This window comes from Lycorma delicatula, chromosome 8, assembly GCF_047948215.1.
Source record: "Lycorma delicatula isolate Av1 chromosome 8, ASM4794821v1, whole genome shotgun sequence".
NCBI classification, from domain to species: Eukaryota; Metazoa; Arthropoda; class Insecta; order Hemiptera; family Fulgoridae; genus Lycorma; species Lycorma delicatula.
The window spans coordinates 63529670-63554894 of NC_134462.1; the positions used below are offsets into that span (position 1 = coordinate 63529670).

The 25225-nt window shown below is 29.2% G+C and overlaps 1 protein-coding gene across 1 annotated transcript in view; it reads left to right on the top strand.

The window, feature by feature from the left end:
• LOC142329417 (uncharacterized) overlaps nt 1-18174 on the top strand; it is a 73781-nt gene extending 55607 nt beyond the window's left edge. The window contains exons 4-7 of the mRNA XM_075374010.1: nt 460-639; nt 4163-4261; nt 8365-8508; nt 13409-18174. Of these exons, the coding sequence (XP_075230125.1) occupies nt 460-639; nt 4163-4261; nt 8365-8508; nt 13409-13492 (507 nt within the window). The 3' untranslated portion in view covers nt 13493-18174. The remainder of the gene's footprint in view (nt 1-459; nt 640-4162; nt 4262-8364; nt 8509-13408) is intronic.
• The last annotated feature ends 7051 nt before the right edge of the window (nt 18175-25225 follow it).

Below are 25225 nucleotides of genomic sequence, written 5' to 3' on the forward strand. Positions count from 1 at the left end.
CATCATGGGCGCTTGTAGGCATATAGACGTTCATTACTTAAAAAAAAAAAAAAAATTAGGGCTTATTGCCTTTTTATTATTTTCCAGTAATACCAATGTTCCACTGATAACTGAATCCAAGGCCACGTGGAACCCATATACCACTATCACCAACCTCCCCACAACCCACATAAGCAGCGTTGCCAACTGAAAATGGGTGACATTAATTGCCACATCCTCCTGTACATCAAAAAAAGGAAGGCTTTCAAAAAAAAAGTATACATTATATATTTCGTAAAAGAAAACTTTAGGAATAAAAATTATTCTTTGAAATATTGTGTGTTGTCTAGAAACTATATAGAGAAACATCAGCAGTATTAAATGTTTAAAAATTACATTGATTTTCAATCTGTCAATTTTAAAATTGTTGTATGTTTTTTATATTTCATAACTTCATTATTTATTTTATTTTTACTTTAGATAGTTTCAAAAGAAATCTACGAACACTACTTAGATAGGACTTTTACTATTGTTGGAAATAAGTTGAGTAACACGCTACATTGTAACATACCAGATTGTAAGTATTTTTACATTTGTGAAGAAGAGATTTCAGAGTTCAGCTGTCAGAAATGTGGACAAATTAATTGTGTTCCTTGCCAGGTAAGATTACATTCACTTAAATGTTTTTTTTTTTTTTTTTTAAATTAGTTGTTATTAATTATTGCTTCATATACCTATAAAATAAATAGATTAAATATTATATATGGGAAAAGAGATGTGTATTAGGAGTTGTTTTACAAAGTAACTAGCATAAATAGCACATCGCAGGAATGGTCAAACTGAGACTGTACAAGATTACACTTCATTTACACTCATTCATCTTCTGCAGTATTATCTGAAAGGTAATTACCGGAGGCTAAACAGGAAAAAAACTAGCATAAACAGTATTTTCCTCCTATGATAGAATCAGCTTCTAGAATGAAGCTGATTTTAAAAATAACAGAGTACTCAGCTTGGCCATAAACTGCTATAATCTAAATACACCAATACCTTTACAAAGTATGTATTTTTATAGGAAAGTAAGCTATAAGTCATTGTATACAACATATATATCATCTGTTTGTTTTTATGCATAATTTTTAACAAAATGAAAACAGTTTTCTTTTTCATGAATTGTTTTATCCAGTGTACTTCATAGAAATGCTTGTAAAGGTTAACCTAATAAAGAAGGTAACAGAACTAACTATATATGAGATATGTAACATGTGTATGTGAAGAATAAGTATGTTTAATTTCTACATTCAACGATGGTATAGAAAAGAATGAAGAGATCAGAATAGAAAGAAATGTGAATTATTTATTTTATAATATAGGAAATATATTATGATGTTTTAAGAGATGAAGCAAAGGATATTTAATAGATTGTTTCATTAGAAGACCTTATGAATAGAATATGGCAAGAAAGTGAATGTTATGGAAACAGAAGCAGTGAAGATAGGGATATTGTGTATCTATACAGAAAAAATTAATGGTTAAATTATTAGTAAAACATTGTTTGTACAAGTTAGTTACCCTGTTAAAAAAAAAAAAAAAAATTGAAAATGAAATAAAAACCTCAGTATCAGTACTTGAAAAAAAAACTTTAAATAGAAAAAAATATGTATTTTATAGTAAATTGATGTTAGTTTTGTAAAAAATTGTGTAAGAAAGTACTGAATATACTTCTGTATGGATGCAAACATTGACCCTGAATTAGAGGAAAATAGTAATAATGTGTGTTTGATTTTTCAGAATGCCAATACAATATATATTTTTAACATGCAACATAACATAATTTAATAGAGTACAGAATTCATCACTTTTTGTAAAATCCATCTGTAGGCCTAAGAGAGGCTTAGTAGAGTTCATCTGGTGTATGCTAGTTGAACAGTTATACTACTAAAAAAAAAAAAAATGGCTTATTCTCTGTAATCTTTCTACTCATCTACCAAAAATAAAAGAGTGAAGCTCTTTGTAATATAAATATGAAGAAAATTGGAAAAATGTAGTGGACAGATGGAGTGAAAAATGAAGAAAGTAAATAACAGTAGGAACTTATTCAGTGTAAGAAAGGTAACGGGCTGAGACATGCAAGAGAAGAAAAGTTTATTAAAGAAGTGCTGGAAGGATTAGAAAATAAGGTGCAATAAAAGAGGATAGAAATGAGAAAAAAATACCATCTAAAAGAATGTGAGCTATCAGGAACTTAAAAATTTAGCAAAAAAAAAGAAGAGAATGCAGACAAACATAGTCCAAAAGATGCAAGAGATCTGTATGTGATTATGATATGTAAATATATTTTTCAAACTTGCTGTTTAACAATTACTTTTTATTTTTCATAAGATATAAACTCTTTTTTTAAGTGGAAAAATTATGCTTTTTTTTCTATGAATTTCAAGCAAGAAACTAATATTATTATTTATGTTGCTCAAAGATTTATAAATTTTAAAATAAAGAAAAATATCTGAGTTTTTTATCACATTTCAAAAGAGATTGAAGAAAACTAGTATTAATTGAACCATAACTACGAGGGGCGTCGGAAAAGTTCTCATACTGACACATAGATTGCACAGTTATGACCAAATGACTATGATCCTTTAGATGGCATGCTGAAAATTTTCAGATAATCAGATAAAGCAAATTAGTTTTGACATTTTCTGATAAATGAACTTTGTTTTAAAAGTTTTAACAATAATGGACATACAGAAAGCAATAGATTCCACCTTAAAGTATTCTTCTTTTTGTTTTTCACAATAAATATGTAGGCTGCTGAATGGATGGACATATATCCATTTGATAAAGAACTTTCAAGACCCCAAAATCCACTGTGATTCCAGTGAGTTTCTTTGATGTTTTATAACAGCAAATTAAACATTGATTTACCATTACACACCAAAGATCAATCAGTAAGGGAGCGGTGAAAGTGCACTAAAGAAAAAGAAACGAGATCCTTTTGCAGGAAAAGTCATGGCTGTAGCTTTTTGGGATTTTTGTGGTATGGTGCTCATAAACTACATGGCAATAAGCAGAATAATTACAGATGCTTCACTTCTGGACTGAATGCAGGATGCTAGTCAGGCTGAACATCAACATCTGCCCAGAAAAAAGTACTCCTTCACCAAGATAACGCATCTGCAGACACGTCTAGGTTGTTGCTGCAAAACACCATCACGTATGCTTCGAAGGGCTTTCACATGAACCATATCCAGTTCTTCGTGATTATTTCTTCTTTACAAACCTGAAGAAATAGCTTGCTATATGAAGATACACTTCAAACAGTGAGACCTAAGCTGAGACAATTGCTTATTTTGCAGAGCTGGATAAATCGCATTATAACTGAGTGTTTTTAAAAGTTGGAAAGTCGTTAGTCTAAATTTATAGAATTGGAAGGTGGCTATAGTGAAAAATAAAAATTGAGAAAAATTACATTTTCTGTGTTAGACCAAGAATATCCTGAACAGCTCTTGCATATAACAATTAAAGTGTACTTTTTTTATAAAAAACATTTTATAGTTTTTGAGTAGTAACAAATCTCTTTCACAAATATACAGACTTTAGCACATTTTATGATATTTTTATTGTAATGATTTCACAAGTTTAATAAATATATTAAATACAAATTAATGTTAATTTTATATTTTGTTTATTTTAATACAAATTAATTTTTTGTTTAAATTTAAAATAAAATTAAATATTTATTTAATTTTCATGAGAGATACTTACTTGACTAGGTTTAAATCCTTCAAAAATCACAAAGAACTAGAAAAGATGGTTATTGATTACAAATATTCGTTGCTGCCACTACCAGATATCAAAAGCAGTTGAAAAAATGTATATGCTTCCTTTATATATATAAAACTGCATATATGAAGAAAACTGTACTCTCAGTTGTCAGCATAGACCTCTTTAGCAATCTGTTGAAACGTCTGTGTAAAACAAAACTTATTATTGTAATTTTACTTTTTTTTATTTTATAAAATGCTTTATCCCCTGTATGTTTAAAATGCTGTGAGACTGTTAAATTTTAATGAATTTAGTTTACTGTCTAGCCCATTACTGTAAAACTTCCCAGCTTGTTGCAAAACAAGTTTCATATTCATCACTAAATTATGAATTAATAATATTGATGATGTATTTTTTTCAGGCAGTGCATACAGGAATGAATTGTAAAGAGTACCAAACTGAACTTAAGTACCTCTCAGAAACTGATCATAATGCTAGAGAAACTCTTAAAACATTTGAGGTAATTTCAAAATGTTAATTGTGTGGTTAAGTAAAAAGTGTTATTTTGTTTTTTATTTTATGTGACTATTAGAGTGAATCAGGCTACTGATGTTGATGCTATTTTAGATGAATTGCATAATGAAAAAATGAATAACTAGAATGTAGTAAAATCATATCAAACCTGTATATCATTTTATTAAATCAGTTACACTTATTAGATTTGTCAAAAGTGTATTTTTCATTTCTTATCTAGAAATGTTATATACCACAAGCTAATTTACTGTGCAGTAAATGAATTGGAGTACTATACATCATGCTCCTATCTGCTATTAATAATTGTTAACAAAGCTATTAATTAATAGTCTTTAACACTAGAAACAACCGGCACTCTAAAGCTTAGATTTTAGTATTTTAATATTACACACCAGTTTTTATAATCTATCAATCGCTTCCTCACCTGCAGTGCACTTGTAATTCTACAGATGTTCTGTCTATTCTTGGAGCCTTTCTGCCATTCAAATCTTTTAATGCTCTCTTAAATTCAGATTTCAGTATTTTTTCTCCCCTTTCATCCTCTTCGACTTCCTCTTCTTCCTCTATAACACTATTTTCTAATTCATTTCCTCCGTATAACTCTTCAATATATTCCACCCATCTATCGACTTTACCTTTCGTATTATATATTGGTGTACCATCTTTGTTTAACGTTCGATTTTAATTTATGTACCCCAAACTTTTCCTTAACTTTCCTGTATGCTCCGTCTATTTTACCAATGTTCATTTCTCTTTCCACTTCTGAACACTTTTCTTTAATCCACTCTTCTTTCACTAGTTTGCACTTCCTGTTTATATTATTTCTTAATTGTCTATAGTTCCTTTTACTTTCTTCATCACTAGCATTCTTATATTTTCTACGTTCATCCATCAGCTGCAATATATCGTCTGAAATCCAAGGTTTTCTACTAGTTCTCTTTGTTCCACCTAAGTTTGCTTCTACTGATTTAAGAATTTCCTTTTTAACATTCTCCCATTCTTATTCTACATTTTTTACTTTATCTTTTTTACTGAGACCTCTTGCGATGTCCTCCTCAAAAATCTTCTTTACGTCCTCTTCATCAAACTTCTCTAAATTCCACCAATTTATCTGACACCTTTTCTTCAGGTTTTTAAACCCCAATCTACATTTTATTATCACTAAATTATGGTCACTATCAATATCTGCTCCAGGGTAAGTTTTGCAGTCGACGAGTTGATTTCTAAATCTTTGCTTAACCATGATATAATCTATTTGATACCTTGCAGTATCGCCTTGCTTTTTCCATTAGTATATTTTTCTATTATGATTTTTAAACTGGGTGTTGTCAATTACTAAATTATACTTCATGCAAAACTCTGTAAGTCGGCCCCCTCTTTAATTCCTTTTGCCCAGCCAGTATTCACCCATTATATTTCCTTCCTTGCCTTTTCCAATGCTTGCATTCCAATCTCCAACTATTATTAAATTTTCGTCTCCTTTTTTGTGTAATTGCTTCGTCAATTTCTTTGTATACACACTCTACCTCACCATCATCATGGGCACTTGTAGGCATATAGACGTTAACAATTGTTGTCGGTTTAGGTTTTGATTTTATCCTTATTACAATGATTCTATCATTATGCACTTTGAAATACTCTACTCTCTTCCCTATCTTCTTGTTCATTATGAAACCTACTCCTGCCTGCCCATTTGAGACTGAGTTAATTATTCTAAAATCACCTGACCAAAAGTCGTTTTCTTCTTCCCACCAAACCTCGCTAATTCCTACTACATCTACATTTATCCTAACCATTTAAATTTTCAACTTCTAAAATTCCATGCTCCAACTCTTAGAATGTTATTTTTTAATTTTCTGGTGACCCCTTCCATAGCAGTCCCCACCCAGAGATCCGAATGGGGGACTGGTTTACCTCCAGAATATTTTACCAAGGAAGGCGCCTCCATCATTACTATATGAAAATGCAGAGAGCTACATTTTCTTGGAAAAAAAGCAGCTGTAGTTTTCCATTGCTTTCAGCTGTGCGGTACTCAGTGGACTGAGTGATGTTGTTATGGCCGTTTAAGTCATCCTGACCTATGCCCTTAACAACTACTGAAAGAGCTGCTGCTGCCCTCTTTCAGGAATCATTAGTCTGGTTCTCAACAGATACCTCTCCGATATGGTTGCACCTTCGGTCCAGTTACTCTGTATCACTGAGCACTCAAGCTCCCTCACCAACGGCAAGGTCTCATGATTCATAGAGGAAGAAGAGCTTATTAACAATATTTAAATAATGATAGTTCATTTATATTTGTGTCGCATAATATTAATCAAAAAATTTTACTAAATTTTATATCAAACATTGAAAAAAAGATTATCTTTGATAATTTCCTCTAATAAGTATATAGGAAGAAAACTAAAGCTGAAGACCTCACAGTTGATTGATTGAGATCTTAGAATGAAGTCATATATGAATCTGGGAAGGGGGAAGAATATTTCTGGAGGTAGTGGATTTAAACATGAGAGAGAACAAGTGTGTGTGTGTGTGCACGCACGCTTGCTTGTGAGATTACAGTTAAGTTGTCTACTACCTGAATGAAATGACATATCTGTTTATTTTCATGAATGAAAATGTCTGATAATCCTCCTTGTCTGTAATAAAGCACTAGAAGAATAAAATTCCCAATAATGCCTAGCACTAATAAAAACAGTAATGTTTATTTATTTATTATCAATTTGAGTAAATTTAAACAGATTACAGAACAACTGTAAAATTAAAAGCTGAAAATTTTTCTTAGTTTAGAATCTTGGAACGGAAACGATTTCATTTAAAATACATTATGTGGTAGGGAATGAGTGGGGGGGGAAAGGTTATTAATGAAATTGTCTCTTTGCTGTATTAAAGCATTCCTGTGTAGATTGTTATTCTAAAAAGATTTGTATTTCTACAGAATTATTAAGTTTCTGTAGATTGTCAATTTTATTGATTTTATTTTGTTTTATTTTTCCACTTTATTGAAAACACTCAGAGATGTTTTCCAGGCGTATGAAAATGTTGCCAATCTTTTTACATCACTTCACATTCAGTCTGTAATTCTTCAAATTCCATCTAACATTCACGATCGCTGGCAGATTCCAAGAACTTAAGTTTACTTCATTATTAAATTCACTTAACTTAAAACATATTTCGTTGTAGAAACAGGGTAAACAATACCTGCCACATAATAAGTTGATCCAGTAATAGTAATGATTGTTACTATAATTAGTTGTAGTTGACAAAATGCAGATTCTTGTGGTACAGGATTTAATTATAGTTGACTTTTTTTATAGAATAATCCAAGAGATATGATTATTTTATAAATTGTAATAAACAGTGTGCCATAATCAGATAACTGACGTGAATATTTTTACGTAACAAAGAAGAGTAAATATTACCAGAAAAATAATTTTCTAAAATGTTCCCATGATAAGACAATGTAAAAATTTAACAATTGGTTGTATAAAAAAATTTGTACCATTTCTTTTGAATATATATATGTATATTATATATATATATATATATAAATATATATATGTATTTTATATATATATATATATATAATATGTATATTTAATAAAGTACCTCCCTTACCTGAAGAGTTGTCATGTACCAGATGTTGTTTGGATATGGGAAGTATTATATTTAAAGAAATTGCCACTCAAAATGCAACCTAAAAGCAAATATATGGTTGGGAGTATTTTAATTTTAAAATCTGGTTTTCAGGTGCATTACTAATGCTCATTGTGATAAAGACATAGTCTAATCGTTTGCTCTAGATACAGTAAAATCAGTTGTATTGCTCATTGTATTTGATTACCTAACCCTAACCAAATGTAAACAGAACCTGTACTGCTCTCTTATCCGGATAAATGATGTGCTATGTTATGCAGTAAGTATAGGCAATGTTTTTCATACAAATGTATAAATTTATATATAATTTACGTTGATAATCATTATTATTATTATCATAAATAGTTAAGAACTGTACTATAAAGAAATTAGACAATACAGATATTATAATATTATTATCACATTATATTTATTAATTTTTGTTTGTGGTTTCAGGCAATGATTGCCAGTAAAGAAGCTATGAATTGCCCAGGTTGTTCAGTAGTAATTATGAAATTGGAAGGCTGTGATTGGATGCAGTGCTTAATGTGCAAGACTGAAATATGTTGGGCTACACTTGGTCCTCGTTGGGGACCTGAGGTATGACTTATTATTGGAATATTTACTCTGCTAAAATATATAGTTTGTAATATTTATAGATTGTAATAACAGATGCCGATATTTATGATAATACAGATATTTACAAGGTGTGGCTTAAAAAAAAAAGGATTAGTGCTACAAAAAACATTATCCCCTTCAATATACTCCCCTCCAAGATCCCTAAACTGCTTCATGCGAATTTTCCATTGGTCAAAACAGTGTTGGTCATTTTCAAAAAGCATGTTCATGGTCTCCATTGCTTTGTTTTTCACAGCATCAACTGTCTCAAATTTTTTGCTTTCACTGCTGATTTCACCTTGGAGAATAGAAAAAAGTAAAATGGGGCAAGATCTGGTGAGAAGGGTAGATTTTCCTACACAAGGATCCCATGCTTAGCTAAAAATGTCTTGACAAACAATACAGTATGAGCCGGGGCTTTTCCTGATGAAGAATCCATGACTTGTTTTTCCACAGCTCAGGTCACTTTCTTCTTACTTGTTTATGGAGAGTAGGTTGGACCTCTTGGTAGTAGTGTTGTTGATTCACAGTTTGACCTTCAGGTATCCAATTTATGTACACAACCCTATGAATGTCGAAAAACATGGTTGTCCTGGGTCATATTCTTTCTCTTCTCATCCCTCTTTGAACTGTTTAAACTATTCAAAAACCTGAGTGCATGATAAACATTCATGGAGAGAGGGGATATCACGTGACGGCCATGTGCCATTTGAGTTTCATGAGTGCAGTGTTTGTCTACAGATTGATCAGTCTGGTTTTTTTTGGCCACACCTTGTATATAGGAATGTAGCCATTTAGAAGTTAAAATTGACCCCATGTTGAGCAATTAATGAATAAAATGCTAGTCTCCTTGGCTGAGTAGTAGCTTTTCAGCCTTACATCCAGAAGGTCGTTCAAGGTATTTCATATGCAACAAAATCTCATTAGTGTGGTCACAAAAAAAGAAATTATTGTAAGGAACAAGTTGGAATTCATTTTTTTATATACCTCATATTATCAATTGCGGTCACAGATTTTGTATTGATATGGTTGTATGCAGGATGTGAATTGAATAAACAGCATAATTTCATGATGTGATTTTATTCTATTATAAGTAAAAAGGTTTTAATAAATGTTTGTATTAAAAAGGTTTGTTTTCTATCAGTTTTTTTTTTTTTTTTTTGTAAACAGAAAATTACATTTTAATTTGTTCAAAAAAACAAATTAAAATACCCTACTATAATTCAGTGTACATGTTATGTCTGGAATTTTTTACAAAATCAATATCTCATATTTTTAAATGTTCAATATCATGGCCATTTTTGATTTTTTAATTGTTAATGACGACTTTATATCTATCATTCTACTCAAATTATGTTCTGTTAGTTAGAATCTGAATCACTTTATTTTGAAGAAAACAGCAAATCACTTTATAATTTCAGAAATTTGTTTTAGTGTGTCAGTGCTCCAATTCCAAAACAGTTATAAAGTGAGATTGAATGTTGAAGCAGATGTCATCTATCATAAAAAAGCTACTTAATAAATGAGCTGTGTAAACAATTTTTTCTTCTCAGGAATCACAATTGCTTCAGAGGATGAGATGAAATGGCAATTTTGCTATTTCATCATTATTATGAAAAATGCCATGCCTGACAGGATTCAAACACGTGGCCTTTGGTTGAAAGGGCAAGACAGTAACACTTGTGCCATAAAGGCTGGCTGTAAATGCTTTGAACTTTTTTAAAAAAGCCATTTTTATTAATCCCTAAATGTAAAAGTTCATTTCTCTGTTAGTATATCATCCTATTTGACTATCCATGTTTTTTCTTAAATTTTGAAACTAATAAATATTTTTCTCCCAGGCTCCCTTGCAGAAAACTCAAACAAGTAAGCCACTTTTTATCCCGTTTCCTTTCTTAAAACCAAACTGATAATTTACTAGATATAATCATTTATATTGTTTTCTTTGCCAAAGAAAAAGGAAAGATCTGTAATTAATAATTTAATTTAATTAAAAATTTCTCTTGCTACTATACCATTTTGCATTTCTTGGAAGTTCCCAGACTACCACAGTTTACTCTGTTCAGTACTTCTTACTCTCATTACTGTACATCCTAAGTCTTTTCTTATCATAGTGTTCTTGCCTTATCTCTTTTCCTAATGCCGTGCTTCGTGTATTTTCTCCATTGATGAACATTATTATTTATCTGTTTTCATTATTCTCTTTTTATTTTTACATTTGTTACTTATTATTTATTTTTATTTGTTATTTATTATTTATTTTTTATTTGTTACTTATTTTTACATGTTTTTTATTAGTTTATATATTGGTAATGGATTTTACACTCATCTTAGTTTAATTTTTTCTTCTGCTTGTGGATCCTTTTACAACCACTTGATTCTGTTACCTTGTATGCCATTACTTCCAAAATTGTTTTTATGCCTCTTGATTGTTTGAATTCTTTTTGCAATTGTTTTTCAATTTACTTCAACAGTTTTGTTGTGTTTTTTGGCTGATTATTAATCTCTCTTGTCTGTCTGTAACCAGTACCCTTTTTCTTAACTTCTATTTCTGAATTTTATTATCTTATCTATCAATGACTTTTTTGTTGTATTCTTGCTTTTTTTTTACTTAGTTTCTTAGTTACTTATTTCTTAGTTTTTCCTATATGTATGATTTTTCTACTATTCTACATTTTCTATTTCTTCACGTAGTTCTTTCATCTATTCTTCCTGAATCTTATATGCTCTTTCTTAGTACATTATTTTCTTTTCTGTATTGTTCTCATTGAAGTTACTCAAAATTTTTAAAACAAATTTCATTTATTTCTTCTGATTTTTGTCCTCCATCTCCAGCTCTTTTTAATTGCTTCTTCAGTACTTTATAGATTTCTTTCTTTGCTCACTCAATTGATCTAAGAAAAATTTGCAGTTTTTCTTTTCAGTTCTAGTAAAAGATGCTAATATTCATTTTACTCATATTCTATTTCCTGATTTGTCCTTTTTCTTTGATACAAAGCTTAATTTTCTTTTATGTCTGCTATCTGCAAGTTGTGATCAGTTAATTAGCATCTGCTCGAGGTAAGGTTGTAAAAATGTAAATGTAAAAAAATAATTAAGAAAGGGTAGGCAAGAAAATTGAACACTACAACCTTAAGCTTGTTTCTGTCACTCTTTGAATCAGTATTCCAGAATGTTTTGTTATTACAATCTAATAATAGAATGTAGCTGGGAACAGTATTGAAGAGCCAATAATGTTTAACTATATTGGTTTAGCTGAGTTCAAACTGTCAATCCCCAACATGGGAAGTTTGAAAACCTCTGCACTATCTGAATGTGCTGTTATGTCTATAATCATTAATGTCAAGAAATAATTTCTGAAACTAATGTTTTAGATTTCAGTTAATTTTTTTTTTTCATCTTTTATGACCACACATGATCACTTTTACTCTGTCCATTATCCATATCTCTTTGTAGGGACTGTGGGCCTTACAGTCAGTCCTCCCAGTATTTTTTCATATGTTCCGATCTCCATGTCTTTTCTGATGTTAAAAATGTTTATGTTGTGAGTTTCTTTCTTGTGGTTGTGAAGTGAGTGTTTTTACCTTGTTTTTTCGTTTTTTTTATCATTGTGGTGACTGATCCATCTGCATCCTGTCTTGGTGTTTTTAGGTAGATTTCATAAGAAAGCTACCTATTGTAACGGGTACCATGATTCAACTTCTGGAAAATTTTGACATATCTTTGCGTTTCACATCCCCCAGACCCCAAAATCACTGTCAGTTCAAAAGTTTATATATACATATATTTCACTTTCTTGTGAACACGATAACTGCCATAATTTTGCACCAATCAATTTCAAATTGATACAGAAAATATAACGACCCAAAATGTCAGTCAAATCCATTAATGAGCAAAATCGGACCATGGGGTGGAAATCAAGAAGGCTTTTTTGAAAAAAAAAACAAAATACACCTGTAACTTTCTTATTAAGTAAAATATTGAATTTGTTATAATTCTTTGGATAAGGACCTAAAGCTGATCTAAATAAAGTTTTTTGATATCACCAACCATTGGCTCAGGGGTTGGATTAATTAAGGTTTTGAAGACAAAAAATAAATTATACCTCCCTTAATAGGCACAGTATCAAATCAGTTTAAAGTGTTTGTTAATCCTCTAAACATTACCTAAAACTTTTTTCTGAAACAATTTTTGATATGACCAACCCTTGTGGCAAGGGATGACCAAAATGTTGCTGGAATTGTAAGAAGATGGTGCTTGTCATATGCTAAACATGTGAAACTTTTTTCACATGCAATCATTGTCATATTGAGTAAATTTGAAGTTTTTCTTAACTTTAAGGTGGAAATATTTTTCATCTCCTACTTAATACTGGTGAAATCTACCTCTGCCTTCCAGCGTACTAAAAGGGATTTTTTGAGTTGAGATTGTACTGTACAAACTGTTTCAGAAGTCTCAAATCATATGTCCAAAAAATCCTACTCTCTTGTTTTGCATGGTATCAGTGATGAGTTCTAACTCTTTGTATATGACTTGGTTGGGCACAATCCACCACTCCCTGTCTTTCTGGTACTTTTTGTTGATGTAGGTTCATCCAAATCTTTCGATTTTCTGAAATTTGTTGGTCTTAGATTATTTGTTCAGGTAAAAGAGTGTTTCTGCTGCATATGTGGCTTTTGATTTTATAACTGTGTTGCAGCATCTTATTTTTGCATGTATGGATAGACATTTTTTGTTAATATTATAAATATATATTTATGTATTTAAAAATACAAAATATTTGAACAATATTTTGTAATATTATAAATGACATTCAGTTAATATTATAAATGGATCAGAAGTTTTCCACTCAATAAGAGAGCTTTAAAATTATTTTTTTCAGGGTCGTGGTGATACTACTGGTGGGTGCAGATGCAGAGCTAATGGTGGTCCACCATGTCATATAAATTGTAGAAATTGCCATTAAAAGAAAGCTCCATTATTGTTTAAGTAACATGTAGGGATATAATTTATATTGCATGTCAACAGGTTTAAATTTGTGGGCAAAAAGTTTTTTTTGGAACAAGTTGTTTCTTTCCCAAAAGTTTTATAACTAAAAGTGGTTATCCCTTCTTTTAAAATCTTAATTTTAAAGATTTTTTTTTAATTTTTATCTCTTATTTTGTAATAGTGTAAACTTACTTTTCTTTTTAATTTGCATTACATAAGATATATCATAGAGCTTACCTTTTTTTAAATAACAAAATGTAAAATATGTTAGAGGCCTAAATTAAAAATATTTGATTCATTAAATGAAATCTTGTTTTAATGTTATTATTAAAGAAATTAGTACCTAAGGCTATAATTATGATAGAAACAGCATAAACAGTATACACCTACACAATGCCTTTCAAGAATATTTGTATTATTTTTTATGGGAAATAATTTTGTGTTACTGTGATATAAGCAGGGTTTTCAAAACCGTTACTCACAACTGGTGTAGTCGTGCAATATTTTTTTCCTAAAAATATAAAACAAACCTGTCCCTTATATATACAGCCAAACTAAGTAATTATTAAACTTTGCTAATTTAATTGCATATCTATATTATTGGTTTTCTTCAATGAAACAAATAGCATATATTTAATATGGTTTTATATATCTGTTTTAATCATTTTTAATGATCAAATTATATGAACAAATTTATTAAGCTATTTTTAACATCTTTTTTTTCCCTATTGTGAATTAATAATTTAAAATGATTAAACATTATAAATAGTTGGTTTATCCATTATCCTCTTTCCTACCCTTTGTAGTAAAAAATCAAATCAATTTTTTTGTAAAAATTAAAATGAGATCTGGATGACAATGAATATATAGATTGAGACATATATTGATAAAATTTAGTAGAGCAGGAAGAGCATTTCCTGCTCTTAATTTTGAAGTTATGAACCATTATGTAGTCAGTTTATCAATAACTTGTCTTTATATTTATTATTTTTTTTTTTAGATGAAATTACAGATTAAGTTAGGGCTCCAAAAAAATTGATTTAACTGCTAATTATTTTTCTCTTTAAAGAGCCTTCAGTGAAATTAGAAGAGACCTTCTTCAGTGAAATTATGGTGGTACTGTTGTTAACATTCCACATTAACTTCACTGAAGAAGGAACTAAACAATTAACAACAAAAGATCCTTTATGATAACATTTTCCATGTAATTTGACAGTAAATTAATCAACATTTTTAACATTTTATCATACCTTATCTGTCTACCCTCAGCCAGAATTTATCCTTGCAAGCTCTTTATCTTTTTTGGTGAATTCAGCTTCGTACCTGGGTCAGACAGAGCGCATATAATCAGTGACTCTACACTCTGGACACAAGCCTGAATTAATCAAACCAACTATGGCTACATATCTCAAAAAGCACAATGTCTAGAAACAAACTGTGTAATATGCTGATTGGGGAAGATCGGGATAATCTACCTACCTGCATACTTCTCACATCAGGAAAAATGCCATGCGTGTAATGGCCATCGGACAATTCAGTCCACCTGATCTGCCATAAATGAAAACCTTGGTCACCTATTTATTTATGTGCCCAAAGGTAAGTCAAGATAGGCCAGCTTGACATTATCCATCTAGCCTCAGCCAATTCTTTTTTTTTTCACTCAAGTAATAGTCTCATTTCAATTTTTCATTTCTATCCTATGTTACTTTATCAAGGCTATAATTATGATAGAAACAGCATAAACAGTGTACACCTACACAATGCCTTTCAAGAATATTTGTATTATTTTTTATGGGAAATAATTTTGTGTTACTGTGATATAAGCAGGGTTTTCAAAACCGTTACTCACAACTGGTGTAGTCGTGCAATATTTTTTTCCTAAAAATATAAAACAAACCATCTTGATGTTACATCCATTACCTGTCCCTTATATATACAGCCAAACTAAGTAATTATTAAACTTTGCTAATTTAATTGCATGTCTATAATATTGTTGTGTAATGTTTCTTTTCCCTTAAAACTTTATTGTATGCTGGAAATTCCTTAAGTACAGCTCTTTTATATTGAATAGTTTTTATTTTTATTTTTTCAATCCATTAACTACTGCTGACAAATTAAGAATGATTTATTATGTATATTTATTGATTTATAGTTTTATATATATTATTTCAGGCCAGCTCAAAAAAAAAATGGAAGAAAAAATTTAGTTTTAATTGATTTTACTGTTAACAAAAATTCAACATAAAAATGTTAGATACAAATGGCAAAATGTCTAAAATTGGACCTGTAATGAATTTTAAAATGTGTATAGGTACAGTAACTTCATTGTCCCTTACTGGTTGTACTACAGTTAATGCATGTTATTTTATCCATTTAAGGGTTAATTTAACTTTTTCTTTATATAATGTTATGTTTTAGATCAGGGAATCATCTGTGTCCTTCACTTGTCGCCTTTGCAGCTTATTTATTAAGCTGTAAGATTATGTTAATAATTGAATTTATGTAAGCGATATTGGTTTTCTTCAATGAAACAAATAGCATATATTTAATATGGTTTTATATATCTGTTTTAATCATTTTTAATGATCAAATTATATGAACAAATTTATTAAGCTATTTTTAACATCTTTTTTTCCCTATTGTGAATTAATAATTTAAAATGATTAAACATTATAAATAGTTGGTTTATCCATTATCCTCTTTCCTACCCTTTGTAGTAAAAAATCAAATCAATTTTTTTGTAAAAATTAAAATGAGATCTGGATGACACATATTGAAATGAATATATAGATTGAGACATATATTGATAAAATTTAGTAGAGCAGGAAGAGCATTTCCTGCTCTTAATTTTGAAGTTATGAACCATTATGTAGTCAGTTTATCAATAACTTGTCTTTATATTTATTATTTTTTTTTTTAGATGAAATTACAGATTAAGTTAGGGCTCCAAAAAAATTGATTTAACTGCTAATTATTTTTCTCTTTAAAGAGCCTTCAGTGAAATTAGAAGAGACCTTCTTCAGTGAAATTATGGTGGTACTGTTGTTAACATTCCACATTAACTTCACTGAAGAAGGAACTAAACAATTAACAACAAAAGATCCTTTATGATAACATTTTCCATGTAATTTGACAGTAAATTAATCAACATTTTTAACATTTTATCATACCTTATCTGTCTACCCTCAGCCAGAATTTATCCTTGCAAGCTCTTTATCTTTTTTGGTGAATTCAGCTTCGTACCTGGGTCAGACAGAGCGCATATAATCAGTGACTCTACACTCTGGACACAAGCCTGAATTAATCAAACCAACTATGGCTACATATCTCAAAAAGCACAATGTCTAGAAACAAACTGTGTAATATGCTGATTGGGGAAGATCGGGATAATCTACCTACCTGCATACTTCTCACATCAGGAAAAATGCCATGCGTGTAATGGCCATCGGACAATTCAGTCCACCTGATCTGCCATAAATGAAAACCTTGGTCACCTATTTATTTATGTGCCCAAAGGTAAGTCAAGATAGGCCAGCTTGACATTATCCATCTAGCCTCAGCCAATTCTTTTTTTTTTCACTCAAGTAATAGTCTCATTTCAATTTTTCATTTCTATCCTATGTTACTTTATCAAAATAATTACAGCTTCCTCCTGTTCTTTTCCTGTTACTTCTATATCTTGTTTTTTTTCATCATAATTAATTTTAAACATCTCTAAAAAATCCAATCATTAAAAATCTTTATCGGTTATTTATTGCTTAAGTTTCATTTATTTCTAGTGTTTAGTGAGAATAATTATTTTTGTTAATGCTTTTAAATAATCTTTTATCATAATTAATTAGTGCATGTGCCATAACACTTATTTTTTGATGATTATTTTCTTACATAATTTAATTGGATTAGATTAATTAAGAAAATTGATTCATGTAAACTGTGTGTATAAAACAATGAAACTATTATCCCAAATTTATATAATACTTAATCAATTTAGCTTTCATGGTAAATGGTTTTGAAAGGTGCACTTCTATGAACTGTCTTTCTAGTGATGGCTCAGTAAATAATGACCAATAGTTTGTACTTCATCTCTGCTCACCTTCCCTTCACATTTACTGAAGGTACAAAATTGAAGTTCATTCAGTATTATAAGGCAAAGTAATCTGTAAGAAATAAATGCATCTTTAAAAACCAGATTCTTTAGTGCAAATGATGAATGTATGTAGAAATGCATAAAGATCTACTGATCATACATTAGCTGCTGTAAGCTTTTTTATATGTATTATAATCTTTAAAAAAAAAATAAGAAATTGGCAAACGGTATGAATCATTGGGCATTTGTGAGTTTGTATGTCTTATGTGCATGCATGTATGTGTGTGAAGAGAGAGAGAATGAGTGTATGTAATGTATTAATATATTTGTGAAGAATATTTTATAGTCTTGTGTAAAGTTAACATGGTAACTTTTTTTAAGCTTCCAAATAAAATATGTATGATATTTGTATTTGTGATAATAAAAATATAAAAATTTTGATATTTTTTTTTTTTATAAATTGTTAGTTTATATTAATATGTTAAAATTTCTTTATTCAATCACTATCAATTAGACTTATTGTTATACATTCATTCAATTTTTAAAGAAAAATAAAGTTTTTTAAAAATATACTAGTGCTGATATTGGACTTAAGTTTTTAACCTTTCACTAGCCATACATCTCCAACTTTTCTTAGGTCATTTCATTTCCCAAAAGAGGGAACGCATATTTTTTTGTTTTTTCATCAGTTGTGTGATCATCTTTTTCTGTTTTATGCTAATTTTTTAATTAAATAAATAAATAAATCTTTTGTTTATAGAACATTATATAGCTCATATCAAGAATGGTTAGATATGCTATCCCATGGATAAAAAAATGAACTTCCCTAACATTTGCCTGGATGGATTAAGGGAACCATGATCGTAAAATCTTATTCAGAGTGCCATCATAAAATACACAATTATAAAACTAAAAATAGATATGATTAAAGTGGATATTAATTATTTAAAATATAAACAAATGAAATAATATCAAGGTAAATACATGAAGATACTAAATATAAATAACTATAAAATGAATCGCAATATTCAAAAAAGTGTTAACAAAAGCTATTTTAACATATATTTGTGTACATGTTGAACAGAGATGCAGAGTAATATTAATGGTCTTTTTAAAATAGTATTAAAAAGGATTAATATTGATTCTGTGAAAGAAATACCTTAAATTTTATTTTAAATAATTGCTGGGAAGTGATTCTTAAGTTTAAAAATAGCAGTAGTTGCATAAATTCATAGGTAAGTTAACAAGTTCATAATTTTCTAAGTGGCAAATTAATCTTCAGCCTATTGTTTTCATTAATAGGAATTGTACCCATACGATTAGCAATTTTACACCTATCTGAGATGTTAAATGCAACAATTTTTTTCCATATTTGAAGTTAGATAATTACAATTCATTTAGTGAATAATTTTGAACTATTAACATAGTATTTTCAAGTGTATTTAAATAATTATTTTCAAATGTATTTAAATAATTATTTTCAAATAAAGATATAGATACAGTTACATCATGTGAGATTTACAATGAATGGTTAAAAATTTTGAGGCAAGTCATTAATAAACAATAATCTCAATATAGTTATTACGTGCTACACACTCAATTATATAAAAAAACAATGTTTGTCTTAGTTTACAGTTTTTACCATCTACACATCCCTCTGTCACTAAATTAACTTAACTAGATGCCTAGTTTCCCTGTATAAGATCACGTTGCAAATTTATTTCTTCTCCTACTCATACCAATGTTTCTTCATTTCATATTTTATACCTAATTTTCCTGTAAGTGCATATATTCTCTTTCTTGTGCTATTATTGTCCATATTTTGCTTCCATGAAAGCTACACTACATAAATACATTAAAAAATCTACAATTTTTAGAAACAATTTTAGTCTACAATTTTTAGTTTTTTAGAAACCAGCAGCCTTCTTTTCTGTATAAAAACTATTCTAGAAAAACTTTTTTTCTTCCTTATTCATCCATTCTTTGTAATCGTATTGTCCAGATTATAAAAATCTATATTTTATGAAATACTATGTTTACCTGTTTTTAATGTTTAATAACTCATTTTCTTCCTTTCATTGCCTTTGTATTGCTCTTATGTATCCTTACTGTGAGAATGTGTTTTAACTTATTTCTTGTAAAACAAACCATTGAAACCTCATTCAGAGAATTAAAAAAAAAAATTGATAGTCCATACCCCTGAAATAAATATACAAATAACTGAATGATATAAATGTAAATATTCGTACATTAAGCCTATAAATGTTCATTTGGCATCACCAGATCAGAAGTCCGGATCAGAAAATTAACCTATCTTCATCAGCATTGCTTGACTTGCATAAATAATTAACAATGCAAATAGTCGTGAATTTATCAACAGCAGAAAGATTAAAGTATTCAGTCAAAATTAACCTAAAATAAAAATTAAGTAAACATTATTACCTAGTAACTACCCTACAGAGATGGAGATTTGACAAATCTGCTACAGCAAGGACTAGACTGATGCTTCAACTACCCCATTACTAGGTGTTAGTTGTTGCAGTTCAAAACTATTTTAATGTTCATTCATTTCTAATTACAGTTTAATAAAAATTGCCTTTGGTGATATTCTTGTTTATTTATGATTTTAACTCTTGCCTTCTTCATTATACTAATCAGTTTACAGTTATTTGTATTTATTATCACTGCAATTTGTATCAACACATTTGAGAAAAAAATTTTTTAATTTACATTTGTTAAAAATAAATAATACTAATGCCAAATCTATTCACAATCCAGTCTAGTGATTGTATTTGCAGTTTGCTATGATAAAATCTCTTTTTTTATTTTATTGTTGTATTATTTCAAAAAAATTTTTATAGTGAATTGCAGATATATTTTACTAATAATGAATCTGATTTTGGTGAAGCAGTTTTTTGTCAGAAGATATATGGGCGGGTGGTAAAGGTTATGGTGATATTGAGGTTGTTATATTATGGTGATATTCTAATTACCAAATCTGAGACATTTTGAGAATGATTGCTTTGCTTCTGAAACTACCTATTAACAAGTTGCATGAATAACCTAGTGTACAGTATGGGAACTATTAATGAATAAACATAAAAGTAAAGTTAAATTATCAGTTTAATTTATCTTTACACAGACACGTACACAATATAGAAGTACAAGTAGATAAATAGTACAACAAAATTAATTTACTGAATGAATAAACTTGCACTGCTTAACCTAGGTAGGTGAATTTTGGAGGATACATCTTTTTATAACGTAGCCATGCACTAAGGAAGGAATGTAAAAAACTCCATTTATAAGGGAACGACAAATTTTTTAATGAGATGTCTATATAATTTGAATATTTAAAGTGTTACAGTTGTGAAACTAGTATTTAAACATTTTTAATAAAATTATACGATTTAACAATTTCCAAAAATCCAATTTGGGGGTGGCAAAATATTTCATGAAATTACCAAAAGTAATCACTTTTTTTTAATTTCCACATGTTTCACAGTTTTTCAAAAATTTAATTTATTGGTTAAAGGTAAGGACCAAAATTTTGTATGAAAAATCTAAATCTCAAAAATATGTGAATGAATAATGATTGCATTCTAGGAGTTTAATCTGGTCCACTTATTTTTTTGTGAAAGTTTCAGTTATACTTGCTCAGTGTTTTCTCTTTGGTAATGTTTTCAATGTGTGTATAATTCCATGGTATGATTCAAAGTCATAAATGTTTGCAGATACGTACAAAAACAAATTATATTTGATGTGTCTATTTATATATTTAAAACCTACAGAATTGTAGAATAAAAAATAATAGTAAATTTAAGTATGCTTGATTAAAATGTTTTTGTTTTAGTTTATAAAATTTGATAATATCACATGATTTGATATATTTATGACATTATATATATTATATATATGACATTATATATATTATATATATGACATTATATATATATGATATATTATGATAGTCAATTTAATTTGTCTATATAAAGAAATAATAAAAATAATTATTTGTTTAATTTAATAAAGAAATTCAGGCACCAGATTGTAAGTAAAAACCCTCCAGAGATATGATTGAGGCTACAGTGCTAACTGGTGTTACAGTCAAAGGCAGTCTGCATTATTCCACAAATACTTCTTTGTTCTGAGAGGATCTGATGGTCTGGATTGGGTAGTGATTATAAAAGGGAGAAAAAGAAATAAGCACATCATTATTTAAAGTTTGTTAATTTTATAATTATACCAGAAACGCAAGAAGAGTCTATGCATAAACTATAATAAAGGAAAACAATATGGTAAACAACATTTATGCTACAACTGAAATAACATTACATTCATTAACATTACATTATAACTGAACAAACATTACATTCACAAAATTAAAAAAAGAACAGGAATTCAAACACATAATTAACTTACAACACAAAAAAACATAGCATGACCAGTCTTACCAAGCACAACATTTTACTTAAAAAATAATCAAATTTTAGTATTTACATATTATATCTGACAATACAGAAACAGCCACGAGCAGTAAGTAAAAATTAAATAAAGTCTTTAGATAATTTAAATCTTGTAAAGAGCTTGATCCGATGATTTAATAACAAAAAAACAACGTACACAGTCAGAATTGTAATAATAAACAACCTTGGGTTATGTTGTTTAAACCCACCAGGTTGGTCTAGTGGTTAACGCGTCTTCCCAAATCAGCTGATTTGGAAGTCGAGAGTTACAGCGTTCAAGTCCTAGTAAAGCCAGTTATTTTTACACGGATTTGAATACTAGATGGTGGATACCGGTGTTCTTTGGTGGTTGGGTTTCAGTTAACCACACACATCTCAGGAACGATCGAACTGAGAATGTACAAGACTACAACACTTCATTTACACTCATACATATCATCCTCATTCATCCTCTGAAGAATTATCTAAACAGTAGTTACCGGAGGCTAAACAAGAAAAAGAGTGGGTTATGTTGTTTATAACATTCACTGGTTTGTTGACAGATCCTAGCCCGTTATTATGAAATCGGCAAAACTGTAGTTTCTCAAACAACGTTGTGTCTGCGACCTTGACAAAAAACTGAACACTTCTTATACCATGAGAATGTCTTTTTGAGTTCAAAACACTAATTTCCCCTAAAGCTGTGTTTTTCCATAAAAATACAGCTTTAGGGGGCAGACTCTGAAGGTGACAGGAAGATTGCTTCTCTCATGAACAGTTATACTTGGCCTCTTCAAGAGAGAGATCACCTGTTAGGTCATTCTTGCACCTAAAGGTAAAACCACTAATGTTTACAAAGTGAAGTTTTTTTTAAGTCTTTTTTCTACTTTCCCAAAAGAACACATGAATGCTAAAAACATTGCTAGTCAACAAAGTGTCCACCATACAAACATTCCCAGGATAAAGCCAACCACTAGAAACAATTTGAAGAAACCAAAATCTTTTCAAAAGTAAATATTTAGACATTTGTCTACTTACAAACATGATTTTTGTTTTTAGACAGCTAGTAAACAGATAAGCCTGTTAGGTTTAACTACAGCACTATAGTTTGATACATGTCTTTTAATTATGATGTACTGATAGTACAGATTTAATCATCCTAATTTTTAAGTTGTATTTTCCTAAGCTTAATAATCAATAAGAAATAATTCAATCTTTCTTTCATCCAGATTTATTTTTTTTTAACATTATTCAATATATAGGATATGTTGTCTGCTTATAAACTGTTTATAAAGAATAATTTATTATTAAACATCATAGCAGTAGAATTATTATAAACAATCATTTATAATAAACATTTGTTTTACTTGTTTTTTTTTTTTAAATAAGCTCCAGATGTCAAACTTGGCTCGCTAAAAGATTTATGAAAAAAAATTAAATTATTTGGGTTTCAGATCAGGTGCATTACAGTGTTGTGTAGCTGTAAAGTTGCATTCAAAACAATTTTAGTTGTTTACAGGTTTTAACTCTTATGAACATCAAATTTAGTGTTTATTACATTTAAAATTGGCTGGATAAGGGAACATACTATTGTGCCAATCATAGAAACTTTAATATAATTACAATACTTGTTAAATGAGTAGTTTATTACTTATTTGGTGATTAGTAATTAGTTGACTTAATTTCTTTTAATTTTTGGTCCTTGATTGAGAGAGCATCAGTCAGCCTAACAAATGTAATGGAATTGTAGTAATCTACTATGAAGCTATGTTTTCACAATTTTAGAAATCAGCCATTCACTAACAGCATGAGATTTAAAGAAGCTTGTTACTACACCCAGTGTAAAATATCCCATCCATATTAAATTACATTTCTCTTCCCTCCTCAGGTTTAAAAGCCAGTGTAGGTGTTTGTGTATTAATTAGACTAGTTTGTTCTTTGCAATAAGACAACATTTGTAATATCAATACTCTAATCCTTATTCATTATGAAAAATTAAACAGCATTAAAACCTGTGCCAACTTGTACAAGTGTTTTACAATCATGCAAATGAAACCTACTATTCTAACTACTGTATATGTAAAAGTAATTAAAAACATTTGCCAAAATAAAGAAACATATAAGATAAATTTATGTTAAAAGTCTGAAAGAAAATGTGTGCACAGGACACATGTTCTGTTCCCTGTGCATAGAACAATTGTATTTGTTCTGTGCACACAGAACAATGCTCATTTATATGATACAATTAGTCCACTTTTTAGAATGTTTGTATAATTAGATAACATTGATTCACTTTTTTAAAGCTTTTTTCTAAAGCATCAAAAATATAATACGCAGTTCATGAGGAAAGTGACTTCAGTTATAATTTAAGGGCAGAAATTATGTTTCATACACACATTTCTTTCTTTGTAAGTAGCTTCAAAAAAAGGTTCTTAAGCATGAATAACCAAGCAGTAAATACAGAATAAATATGTTAAGCATAATAAAATTACAATCTATTTAGTTTACGTTGAATGAAATTTATATTGTGAAATCAAGAAAAATATAAATAATTCAGGCAAGTGAACAAAAAAAACATAAGTTAATATTAACAAGCAGATACATTATAATTATTCAGTTGGGAGTATAATCACCAAAATTAAAGTCTCATCTTAAGTAACCAGTTTTTCAGTACTAAACCCAATTTTGCATTAGACTAAAAAGTACATTAATAACCGTAACGGACATTAAGATATAGATTAATAAAAACGTAAATTCCACCATTTCACGCCATCGCGTGGAATACTACTAACGTTATTTGCGGGTAGCCTTTTATTCGGAAGAATGTGGGTTCGTATCCCGGCCAGGTCTGACTTTTTGAGAGTCAAAAAGTCATTTCTCGTCGTAACAGCCTTTTCCTGCCAATACAAATACATGATGCCAGTTACAACGCTGCAAACGTGAACTAGTTTTTGTTACCTGATGTTTATTGTTTAAAATAATATTTGTAAATATGCAATAATAATGTGTTACTAAATAGTACTAGCAAATATTGTAAATAAAAATACATATACGTCTTAAATTTAATCACTTTGGTCTGTTTATGAGTTTAAGCATATTTCTCATATTCATCTAAATATTATGTAATAAAATGATAAACCTGCTTAAATAACTAATTATAGGTATAATCACGGTAGCA